The following is a 12,924-nucleotide window of genomic DNA, read 5'->3' as shown; positions in this document are numbered from 1 at the left end:
TGTGCATGTGGAGGTTTTGAAAATAGTATTAGTTGGGAAGGTCCTAAGTATTGCAGAAACTTCAAATGACTGGCCTGACCTGTACGTGCTGGTTGTAAGCTCTTGACTTACGAGGGGAATGCTGAGTCCTCAGGAGTCTCGTTCTTCCTTGGGAATTCCCTCTTCTTACTCCAGAGTTCTTCATCAAGGCCCTCTCTGAGCAGGAGGAGTGAATTGAGTGAGTAGAATTGATAGTCTTATCTGGCTTCTGAGTTTAAGGAAGTGAAATGCTAAGAACCCCCCCACCTCCGCCAGCCTAGCAAAGTAGAAGTGGATGATTAAGCTGAGACCACTGACCATTGGTAAAATGAAACTTAGATATCTTAAAAACTGGTGTTCATGAAAACAGATGAAGTCTTGAATTTCATTGTATGATATAGGGACGGGAATGTGAGAAAAGGAGATTATGGATGTTAGTATAATCAGGGCATTGCTGATTATAAAAAGAAATAATGAAAGAAATCAGTCCTGCTTCTCACAGTTCCTATTACGTTGGATGAAAACCTCTCTCAGACTTTCCTTGTCAGGAACATCAACCACGCCAAGACTAGGCTCTGGGTGTTCACAGATGCACTTGACCCAGCCCCTGGCCCAAAGAGTACTCAATGCAATTGAGAATAGCCATTGTTAAATTAATGCCAACTGTGTGTACCAAAACTATTTTTTGGTAATATTTGAAGCCCAGTGACCAAAAATACCATCTTAAAATTCTCCCATGATTTGTCTCCTGTGAGGCCAGGCTTGCGTTATAGGCTTGTGTCCGTATTGTGAGCAAAACAAAATTCTACATGGATTATAGATCTAAATGTGAAACAGTAAGGATTCTAGGGAAAAATGTGAGAGAATATCTTTAGGACCTCAGGGCAGGCAAAGCTTTTTTACATAGGACACAAAATATGCTAACTGTAGACAGAAAACAGTGGGCAAATTGGGCTACATTAAAATAAAAAAATTTGATTCATCGCATGATACCATTAAAAATGAAGTCTATGGAATAGGAGAAGATTTTGCAAAACAAATAATTCAACAAAGGGCTTTTGTGTGGAATGTAAATATAAAAAAACTTCTGCAAATCGATAACATTAAATTTCCCAATAGAAATATGGGAAACAGACTTGAGTAAGCACTTCACAAAAGAGGATGTCGGTTGTTTTGATCGGAGGTAGTGATTGGAACAGAGCAGAAGGTGCTTCTGAGATTCTGGTCATAATTAATGTTGGTTACGTGGGTGTGTTTACTTTGTGAAAATCCTTCAAATTAAGGCCGGTGTATAATACTTTTCTGTATGTATGTTATAATTGCATTGAAAAAGTTTACTTAAGAAAAGAAAATACCTTGTTTTCCAGGATGAGGAGTGTGAGCAAAATATTCTCAGATATGAACACTAACTGCAGAATGTCCCTTGTCATGGAACATGCCTCAACTATGGAAGCAGACAAAGTGTTGAGGGCATGGGGCTTTGCAAAGTGGCTAGGGCAGGTCCAGTTTGTGAAATAGCCCTACACACGGAATGGCAGTGTCTCATGTTAGCATAAGGCTTTGGCTACCAATATTCTGAGAAGGGAGGAGGAAAAAGGCATTTATGGAAGAAGCACTAGAAACAATGTTGATCACTTTACAGTTTTTGGGGTATGGCTGACTCAGTCTGTAATCCTGTTTAAGCCACCGTTGATTGCTCACTTATCATGTGTCCTGGCATCGAGATAGGAACTTTCTGTACATTAAAATGTTTGATCCTCACCACAACTCTGGGGGTTAGGCATTATTATTATCCACATTTACAGGTGAAGAAACTGAGGCTTAGAGAGATTAAATAACTTGCTGCTCAAGTTCCAGCTCGAAAGTACCAACAAGCTGCAACTGGAACCCATGTCTGTGTGATTTGAAAGCTCACCACCCCTGATAGGGCTATTATGTTGCCTTTTCTAAAAAAATATATATATATTTGAGCATAAAGAGAAGAAAAAATACTTACGTAATATATGTCATGTTTAAATTTGATGATCAGGAGCACTTGAAATTAAATTTAAAGTCTGAGATTTATTGCATTATAGGTTTTTATGAACTGGAGTTTTCCTATTTCTGTTAGGAATACCTGGATGTGGGTCGAAGATTGAGGAATCTTCCAAGGAACAACACAGATTTAGATGGGAATGCCCTTGTGTGGGCTACCCATGAGCCCTTCTCTGTGCTTTAGGGACATTTTAATAACCTGAGTAATTGCTTTTGATAGGCAGCCTTTGTTTTCTAGTCATTAATGACCCTCTAGACTAGATTTTATTCCTCTTAACACTCATTCAAATACAGAGATACATAAAATGGATGCTACCAACTGATTGCCACATCACTGCCTGCATATCATACTCTCCTGCCTGCTTGGGTATAAAGGGAAGGAGAGGAGAAGGGGGAAACGGTATGACAGGGAACCCATGATCGCTGAATTTGTTTTAAAAGCCAAACTCGGATACAGAAATCAGAATTTTGATATATACAAATTATTGGTACATGGTTAGCATTTTGGGACTGCCCTACTTAGCATATACATGTCCCCTTCTTTCCTTCTTGTGATACAGGCTGCCTTGGCGTACACTCAGGTACATATTTAATACTTTGAGTTCCTTTGCTCCCGTGGCTTGTTTTGGGTCCTCAGGGTCTTCATGTTCGCAGTCTGCGTAGCATTGTAACATTGGAATAACATCACATGCCTAAATGAAATTTGGATATTTCCTTCTGCATGTGTCTCCCCAACAATCCAATGACTGTGGGAGCAATATGGCTGAACGGCACACGATCTGATTTGAATAGAAATATATGGGGGTATGGTTTTAGAACTTTCTATTTATTAAAAAAAAAAATCTTTCTTTGTCCTAGGGTCTAGTTATCCCTTTTTTACTGTTGTGTGATGCACAAGAAAGAGGCATTATACAGGTTGAAATAATTGAAAATGCCCACATCCAATTCAACTTTATTTTATTTGAATCTATCTAGTTACATGACATACAAGTGCTTATAAAAAAACTGTACAGTAGCTCTGGATTGTGTTTTTTTTTGAAATGTAGAACTTCTAGTTTAGAAGTACGTTCCACTTCAGGGAATGTGTAATTATTTATTAATTTGATTAGCACTGGACATTGTGTCTTGAAGCTATTTAGAGTACTGTAGGAGCATCTGTTGTACCGTCATTTGGATGTCGCTAGGTTGTTTCAGAAATACCCTAAAATGCAGGGACAACTGCAGTTTGACATAGCTCCGTGTAGGCATTGCCACAGTGCAGCATAGGGATTCTTCGTCTTGGCTTCGTGTAGGTAAATTGATGCTCTCAAGTACATCTAAGGTGGTCTTTTTTAGGGAGAGTGGTTTTTCATTGAACCTTGGCTTTCCTCTTTCCTTACTTAGCAAAATAGTGACAACTGTCATTTTCAAACTTCAAACAGTAGCATCAGTGATTTTATAAATAGAAAATCATTTTCTAGGCGGGCTATGTCTACTCTGGCAACCATTTTATACACATGGCCTCATTTAAATGGCCTGGACTTTGAATGTGGAAATGGGCAACTTTTCAGGCAATTTCGGTAGGCTTTCCAATCTCGCCTCTCCATTTCCTGTCTAAACAACTTCTTCTATGTCCACAGCATGTTTATACAACATTGAATAAAACTTCTAATGGGAAATTCCTTCCAGGTGACCTCCCTGAGAGGCTGGGCTGTGAAGAAATCTTAAGAAACCCAACCCTGATGAAATTGCCTCCATTGAGACTATTACTCGGCACAGAAACAAGGAACAGAATTCAGTTATTTTTGGTTTTTGAATAAATGAATTCTGTTTCTTTGTGTGTAGGTGGCAGAAAACATTAACCCCTGCAGAAGGTCCAGTCTCAGTTGAAAATTGAACTTTTGGTTTCTTTGAGTTAGGAGAACTGTGGAGAAAAGAATGTTAAATTGTTTTTATTTGAACCTCAAGCAACTTGGAATTGGTTCTGCCATTTGCATATCTTTTATAGATGTGTCTTTTCCAGGTTGTCTGTTTTTACATTTAATTTTCTGGAAGCTGGGACTGTGATTATCAAATGACCTCCAACTCAGTACTACATGTGGGTGGGTACTAATGAATTCTTTCTTAACCTTCCTAGCACTTTTGGAGAAATCAATCAGTAGAAGGCGGGACATTGAAGCCATACAGAAAGCCAAAATCCTTTATTCATCTTGCATGAATGAGAGTGAGTAATAAAGAAAATAAATAAAGTATTCACCACCCTTATTCTTCGGAGTTCTTTGAATGTTTAAAGATATTGTTTGAGGAAAACATAGAACCACTAAGAATTCTGTTAATGTTTAAATGCGTTGTTTAAGAAAAGGAACAACTCTTAAAGACTAGACTTTTACTAGCTCTGTCTTAATGTTCTCTTGCTGCCTTGATAGTGAAAATAATTTTATTTCTATGGCTTGGATTCTTTGGGTACCAGTTACTCCATGAGAAACTTGGGTAGGGTCAGAAGAACAAACCCCACTGTATGTGGTTCAGAAACCAGAATCCAGAGGCCAGGTCTGGTCTGAGAAGTAGCCTGGGATGTTGCGTGGGAGTGTTGCTATGTCCCCTAAGGATCTATTGGGGCCTAGAAAAATCCAGATTCCCAGGCAGGCCAGGCTCCTGCTTCTCCATCAGCCTAACAGTCATCTTTGTTGGGTGTCGTAGGCCTGTCTCAGCATCTTGGGTCTGATTGGAATGAAAAGAGACACTTGTCATTTTACCTGGTCTGCTTTCTCAAGGCTATTGCAGGAAGAAGCCAGTGCCTCTGGGAAGTGTGTTAACTTGTTTCGGATTTGGAGTATTATTTGGTGAGCTATAATAGAAGAGGGCAATAAAAGATGATGAAAGAGTCTGAAGCATTAATTCACTTTTATTGGGGAGTGATTGCTTTATTGAGCAGTTAGCCTCACAGAGTATTATCAGCCTAATGTAGCTCATTGGCTGGGGTCGATGTAGTGAGCCCATCTTTTTTGTAGGGAATATCCAGCAGGTTCCCTAGTCAGCTCTTCTGGCAAGAGCACCAGGATTAGACAGTCACATTGCAGTGTGAATCATAGGTAGCTCTGTCTCTGGTTATGCTTAGTTGGCTACACCTCTCCCCAACAGCTGAAATGTTAAGTTGGGGCCTTATGGGAATTTTTCTCTTGAGAAGATACTTTCAAATTGTAGTCTGGTGATCCAGTTTGCAATTCTAACTCTCTATTCATATTTGTTCCCTTTCAGAAGCTATTGAAAAAGCAGATGCCAAGCCGTTGCTACACATTCTGCGGCATTCACCTTTCCGCTGGCCTGTGCTCGAATCTAATATTGGTCCTGAAGGGGTTTGGTCAGAGAGAAAGTTCAGCCTTCTGCAGACACTTGCAACATTTCGTGGTCAATACAGCAATTCTGTGTTCATCCGTTTGTATGTGTCCCCTGATGACAAGGCATCCAGTGAACACATCTTAAAGGTATATAAGGGGGACTCGTTCATCATGTTTCAGTCCAAGGTTAGCCTTTTGGGGTGCCTTTCCAGGGAAAGAGACTCATACCACCTTAGTGAAACGATAAGGTAAAAATTCTGTTAAACATTAGGATCTAGAATATTACGCCTCCTCCCAGATTTGCAGAATGTAAATCATGAAAAAACCAGCTTTGTCAGCCTTTCGGGAAGCCAGTGAATGAGTTTCAAGTGATCTGGCCCTCAAATATTTACTCCGAGCATGTATGGGGCCCTCAGATTCCAGTGGGGAGAGAGCTGCAAAGACTTTCTGAACTCTGTTCTTCCCCTCACCTCCTCATTCCCCTGACAAAGGAGAGAACACATGCCATGATTCCTTGTTCCCCCTTCACTAACATCTTGTATACACACTTAAAATTTCACTGTCAAGTTCAGTCTGAATCTCTCCTCCTTCCTTACAAAAGACAAAGTGAGACTTATTCTAAGCGCTTGGTTGCATTTTCTGTTGGAAGAGTAAGGATCCCTTCTACAAAGGAATGGGCCACGTAGACATACCTTGACATAGATTATTACATTGGTAATATCAGGACACTGTTAGAAAACTACCAACCATGACAGATTCATCAGTGAAAGCTCGGCAAGAATTCAAATAACATTTCTCAAATTGTTTTATTTTGAACCTACTATTTTTTTTTTTGCTTCCACAGTAATTGACTAATAATGAAAATTTTATTGAACCACTGATTCTCCTCTCAATTCTTTTGAATCAGAAAATATTAATGATATATTGATATTCAAATCATGGAAGTGTAAAACTTAGAGTGTGTCACCCTTTCCTAAAATAAATCAGCTTTTTAGAATGCACAGCTTTTTGATTTATACCAAGGGGTTGGCAAATTTTTTCTGTAAAGGACCAGACAGTAATTATTTTAGGCTGTGTGAGCCATATGGTCTCTGTCTCAACTGCTTAACTCTGTTGTTGGACCTGGGAAAACAGTTGTAGACGGTATGTACATGAGTGGGTGTGGCTGTGTGGTGGGCTGGCCTGCAGGCTGTAGTTTACCCATCTCTAGTTTAGACAATGGAAGTCTCAATAAAAAAACCTTCAGTCACTGAAAGAATTCCCATCTACTCAAGAGGAAATTCTTAGTTCCAGAGACAGCTGTATTTCTGAGTTGGGTGATAGAACAACATGGCACTGAGATATATTCTAATGCTATCAGGATAAGACATGCTATGCAAGACACAATGATGGTAATGGTCCAGTTGACATCTGTTTTATGTTAATAGATTACTCTCTTTAAAAAAAAAAACCAACCAAGTTTTAAGACTATCATTCCTTTTTTTGTTGTTGTTGTGGGATATAGATTGAAAACCACTGGTGTAATGGGAGAAATAGTAGGCTTTGGTGTTAGAGATTGAGGTTCACGTTTGACTGTGTGATTTACTCATTGAATATCCTTGTGCAAATTGCTTCGCCTCTCTGAGTCTCATTTCCCCCATGCGTAATAAAGGGTGAATTAGAATTTACTTTTCACTGTTGCTGTGAGGTTTAAGTGAGATGAGTTTCGTGAGTTTACAGGATACCTACTGGTTGGTACACAGTAGCACATGACAAGGGTGCCGTTCTCTAAAAGCATGGCCAGGAAACTGGCCAGAACCATTGGGAACATGGTTCTCTTCAACTTTTGTACTCAGCATACCTCTCAGATCTCAAATTCAGATGTGAGAAATCGGCATTTTCTTTAGTCAATCTCGTCACTGACTGAACTCCCACCTCACCTTTTAGTGGAAAATGGAACCAGTCTAGGCACTTCCTTACCTCCTGATCGCACCATTTCTCAGCCTTCTCCTAGGGTACTGGGAGACTCTCCAATCTTCAGTTATCTGTATCTAAAAAGAAATCTGCTACCCCAGCCCCTGTGGTTCCTTCAAGTGTGCTTCTCTACTGCTGGGGTCTGGGGCTCTCACTTCCTCTCCGATTCTGCCCCTTTCTAGGGACATTGACTGGTCACTGCTCAGGAGAAACTTTGACTTCTTTGGCTGCCCAGGAGATCCACTTTTTGCTCTGGGAGAAGTCTCTCTTACTCCAAACTCTTCTCCCTCAATGTACTGAGACTTACCTTTCTGTGTGGTGAGATGGCACAGGATTTGCCAGAGGTTTCAATGGGAGAAAGGAAATAAAAAAATAAAGGAAACAAGTTCAGAAGTTCATGCCCCCAAACATATCTTGTTACATGTGTTTGGGTTTATTTTATGTAAGGAGATAACGAGAATGAGGGTTTCAGGGACAGTAAAAGACTTGAATATATGTGATCCTGAAAGAGCGTTTGGAAGGCCAGGCTTATCTTGGTATGTGTTACTGAAACAATGACTTAAAGTCATCCTCGCTCAGTGGCCTGCATCTGTGTGACCCTTACCAAATCCCTAAGGATGACAAGTAGAGACTCTCTTAGAAATGAAGTTTCTCTGATTTCTTTGTCTTTCCTTTTCCTACATCATAATTAATCAGATATTTCTTTTTGTATTATTACTTTGTTTCCAAACCTGAGATTTATTGCAGTTGGAGGGAAAAAAAATCGTATTTCAGTTTAATGTATCAGATTTCCTAAACACGTATTTTCTACTTGGAATATTCAGATACAAGGATTAAAAAACCTCAAATAACACAGTGTCCTAATGTTGGCCTCTTGAGAAAGTCTTTTGCCTTAATAGTTTGTATGTTTCTAATGAAGTTTAGTTGACCTTATTCAATCTGTTTGGTGTATTTAAAATGTTCCCTAGAAACCATAACATCATAACAATCTGAAGGTTTAAAAAAGGTCCGGTAACTTCACTTGAATCATCGAAACTTTTATACTAAGTGGATTTAACTTCATCTCATCAGAGAGAAGCTTTGGCTTTCTTAATATTGTCTACACAATTTCCTTTCCTACACAAAGATTGTTCAAGTGATCCAAATCTAATTGAAAGCCAAAGCATCTTAATCACAATATTGTGGTGTTTCGTGATCCTGGCTTACTTAATTTTTGGAAGAAATGGTGGTAGATTGGGAATTGTAGTAGGATAAAGCCAGGCTGGCTTGTGACTTGGTTGTTTTGGGCCAATTAGAGAAGAAAATTGAACACAATAATTTGAGGATTTTAGTAATACACAGACAAAATGGATGTTATGAAAACATATTTTTTTTTACTTTTAAAATGAGTAATATTTTTCCTTGAAATATTTCATAACATCACTAACTTTTAACTTGGCCTTTGTGGAATTTGTTGCATATGAAGGGGCTTTACATGGAAAGCAATGATCCTATACACCTTTTATGTATTAAAAAGAAAATATTTGAGATTATAGTAAGATGAAGAAGAAACTAGAGGAGATAGATCAAAACAATCTAACATTGTATAAACTAATGATACGGGAATGTAGGATCCAGTTTTTATTCAAATGCTACTAACTTTTTATTTGTTAATTTAGATTTTGTATCCTGCTAATTTGATTCTACTTTTTAAAAATATGTGAATCACATTTATTAGACAATATGCTATTAGGATTCTTTTTTTTTTTTTCAGTCTTTAGGCAGCTATTTGATACTCAAGAATGAGCACAGACTTAGAGAAAGTTCTGGAACTTCAAAAAAAATATTTTTAAATTTACATGCAGTTAAAATCAGTTTTGTGCTGCGTGTGCCTATAAGTTTTGACAAGTTCAGAGAGTCATGTAAACAACACCATCGTCAAGAAACAGAATAATTCCATCACCCCCCCAAATTACCTTGTGTTGCCCTTTTGTAGCCAGCCACTTTCCCCATCCATAAACCCTGTTCTCTGTCCCTGTAGTTTTTTCTTTTTCAGGATGTGATTAAAATTTGCCCATGTTCATTTCTTTTTATGGCTAGGTAGTATTCTGTTGTGTATCACAGTTTGTTTATCCATTTACCTCTTGAAGAACATTTGGGTTGTGTCCAGTTTTTGGTGATTATGAATAAAGTTACATGCAGGTTTTCATGTGGGAATAAATTTTCATTTCTCTTGGGTAAATACCTAGGCATGGGATTGCTGGGTCATATGGAAGTGTATGTTTAACTCTGTAAGAAACTGTCAAACTGGTTTCCAAGGTGGCTCTGCCATTTTGCATTTTCAACAGCAATGTGTGAGTGGTCCAGTTTTTTCGAATCCTCACTAGCACTTGGTGTTACTGGGTGTTTTTTTTTTTTGTCATTCTAATAGGTGTGTAGTTGTGTTTTATTGTAAATTTAATTTATATTTAATGACCAGTGATGTTGAACGTCTTTTCATGTGCTTACTTTCTATCTGTATCTCTTCTTTGGTGAAGGGTCTGTTCAGATCTTTTACCACTTTTAAATTGGGTTTTCTTATTGTTGAGTTTTGAGGGCTTTTTAGATATTCTGGATAAAAGCCCTTTGTCGTATATGTGATGTTCAAATATTTCTGCCTGTCTGTAGCTTATCTTTTCATTCCCTTAACAGTGTCTTTCACAGAGCAAAAGTTTTTAATGTTGATGAACTCCAATTTCTTTTTTCTTTTATGGATTGTGATTTTGGTGTCATTTCTAAGAACTCTGTCTAACCTCAGGACACAAGATTTTCCCTTATTGAAAGTTTTAAATCAATAAATTATACTACACTTTTCCATAGTAATAATTCTAGTTATTTTGCTGCCTGTTATTTGTATTTTTATCATCTACCCTAAACTTTCAAGAGAGGATTCTAAAATTTGCTAACATTTCCCCAAACAAAATTATTATGCGACTCCTTTCAAATAAATCAATGCAACACAGTATTTTAGGGGTGAGGAGGTAGAAAATCAGACTAATTAACTCCATCCAAGTTAACAGTTTGAAAAATACTGCAGTGAAAGGAATACTAGATCTGGCGACAGGAAACAGTGATCTCATGACTCTTGTTAACATGCTACATACGAATTTACAGTGCAAGCAGAATGCTTTGTGTTTTTGTTTCAACAGCTGGACCAAGCAACTCTCTCTCTGGCCGTGAGGGAAGACTACCTTGATAATAGCACAGAAGCCAAGTCTGTAAGTGTTACTCATATTCAACTCTGGGCCTTGTCAGGCTGTTGTTGGGTTCGTATGTTGTTCTAAAATTCCTAACTCTTTACTGGAAATGAGCAGTGTGGCTGTTTGATGACCGTATTCCCAATGCAGGAAGCAAAGGCCTTTTATTCAGGCAGATAAGTGGCACTCCCTGTCTTCTGAAAGTCTGGGCATCAAGGCTGTACACGTCCACAGTGCCCTTGTGCTTCAGCTGGGGATACAGCATACCCAAATGATGTAGTAACCAAGAAATGAGCTTGCAGCCGTTCCTCAGAAGTGCAGAGAGCTCACTAGACATTACAGAAGTAACATGTGGGGAGGGGTACCCAGTTGACCAATGGTTCTCAGTTTGTACTGCTTAAGAACCACCTGGGAAGCCTCTTTAAATGTTGATTCTCGGGCCACAGCCCTGAGCGTCTGATTTTGTAGACTTGAAGTGGGGCCCAAGAATCTGTTTTTTAACAGGTGCACCAGGTTAATGTAAGATTAATGAGAACCAGGTGGGATCAATCAGGTTACACTCCTTGGGTTGACTTGGAAATCTAGGTTTTTGGTTATTGGATTAGAGCTGGTTCATTCCCGACACTTTCAATTCATTTTAGAAACTTTGTTGAACTTCCAAGGAGCCTTAGACCCAGGGTCCCCTTGACCAGGGAGCAATCTGGTTTCTGGTCCCGCCTGGGAATGCAGGAACTTTGACTGGGAAGTGTTGGCTCACAATGGAAGCCCCTGCTCCTTTGCTTATACTAAACCCTATATCTAGAAGGTTCTGGAGGGCAGTAAACTAGCCAAGATTCTAGGCAACCTTCTGGCTGAGGACATTCATCAAAGAATGTTGGCAAGTTCTCCTTAAAAGTGGATGGAATGAACTTTTGTCAATCTGGGGCACCTCTGTTTCTGTTGGTATCACCACCCTATCAGCAACCAGGCTTGAAATCTTTTCCCCCGCTATCACCAATCAGTCAAGTGCTGTGGCTTCTACTTTCAAAAGCTGTCTGCCACCTGGTCCCTCCTTTCTATTCTTCCTGCCTCAGGTAACATCCTTGGTAACTCTACTTCCCTACAGCAGATAGCCTATTGTTACTTCCTCCCCTTCATTCCATTGCCTCCTTTTACCACTTGACAAATTCTCTTCTCAAAGCACAGCTTCCATCATGCTTTTGCTCAAATAAGCTAGGACCTAAATTCCTTAGAGGGAGTTCAAGACCTCTTTATGACCTGATCCCAAATCACCTTTGCTGTGACGTCTAGTTATTTTCCCCCTAACAAAAGCAGACTCGTACACTTCACAGACTCGACACCTCACTGCTCCCGAGCCTGTCGCTTTCAAATGCCATCTCCCTGATTTCTCCAGGCCAGAATTCTTCTCCAGCTCTTTAGTTTTCAAGCCCTTAGCAGCTTTATTAAGGAAATTACACGTGTATCTATCTCCCTCACACACACATACTGGGAACCAGATCACATACTGGGAACCAATCTCAAGCATAAGCATTATTTAATTTTTTTATCTGTACACCCCCCCACATGCACAGAATGACTAGTAGTAAGACATCTTGCACATATACTGATTGAATGAATATTTTTTGAATTGAACTGGAAATTGCAAAACATTCTTTCTAATTAAGACTATTGACAAAGCTTGCTTACTGATTCAACGAATATTTATTAAGGGCATACTATATGCCAAGCACTGTATAAGTTCCGAGGTCATAAACATAGTAAGAATAGCTTACAGAATCAAGGTGTATGTTAGGAAGTCTTATTGCCACAGCATAACTATGAGATAATTTAATACCTGGTATATTGAGTTCTTATAAGTATATCTGAAAGGAGAGGTGACCCCCAGTGAGATTCCTCAATTCTCACAAAATAGGGTTTCCCCCCTCCAATGGCATATGAATATCATGACAATGGGTTTATGAACATTCAGGGAAGAAATTCTATATTTGCCATTTGCTTGGTTTCACTTCATCATTTCTCTCATCTCTTCCTTTTCCCTGAGGTAGAGAGGAGAACTTTGTAAAAACCATACAAAACTGAAAGACATAGATAGGGCTGCGGTTGCTGGTCTTATTTTTTAGTGTGAAGGTGAGTAAATTGAGCTGGAAGAGAATAAATCACAGTTCCCACTAGTCTTCATGGATCATGCCGCCTGCTTTTAGCAACAGCTCTTTCCCATTATTTTATTAAAGCGTCTCAGTTGGAAAGAAGAGTCTGACCTTTGACTTTCTATTCTTGGCTCATCTGGAGATGTTTCATGTATCCATAATATTGCTGGTTGTCACAAAACTAATTCTCTTGATTCTTGGTGGCTGGACATCTCTGTCTGTCATGGAAACAGTATGCAA

The 12,924-nt window shown here is 39.0% G+C and overlaps 1 protein-coding gene across 1 annotated transcript in view; it reads left to right on the top strand.

The window, feature by feature from the left end:
* PHEX (phosphate regulating endopeptidase X-linked) overlaps positions 1–12,924 on the top strand; it is a 191,850-nt gene that overhangs the window by 41,190 nt on the left and 137,736 nt on the right. The window contains exons 4-6 of the mRNA XM_081043200.1: positions 4,169–4,255; positions 5,290–5,516; positions 10,490–10,558. Coding sequence (XP_080899326.1) covers positions 4,169–4,255; positions 5,290–5,516; positions 10,490–10,558 — 383 coding nt within the window. The remainder of the gene's footprint in view (positions 1–4,168; positions 4,256–5,289; positions 5,517–10,489; positions 10,559–12,924) is intronic.

This window comes from Rhinolophus hipposideros, assembly GCF_964194185.1.
Source record: "Rhinolophus hipposideros genome assembly, chromosome: X".
Classification (NCBI taxonomy): Eukaryota; Metazoa; Chordata; class Mammalia; order Chiroptera; family Rhinolophidae; genus Rhinolophus; species Rhinolophus hipposideros.
This window is presented reverse-complemented; position numbering and strand designations above follow the sequence as displayed.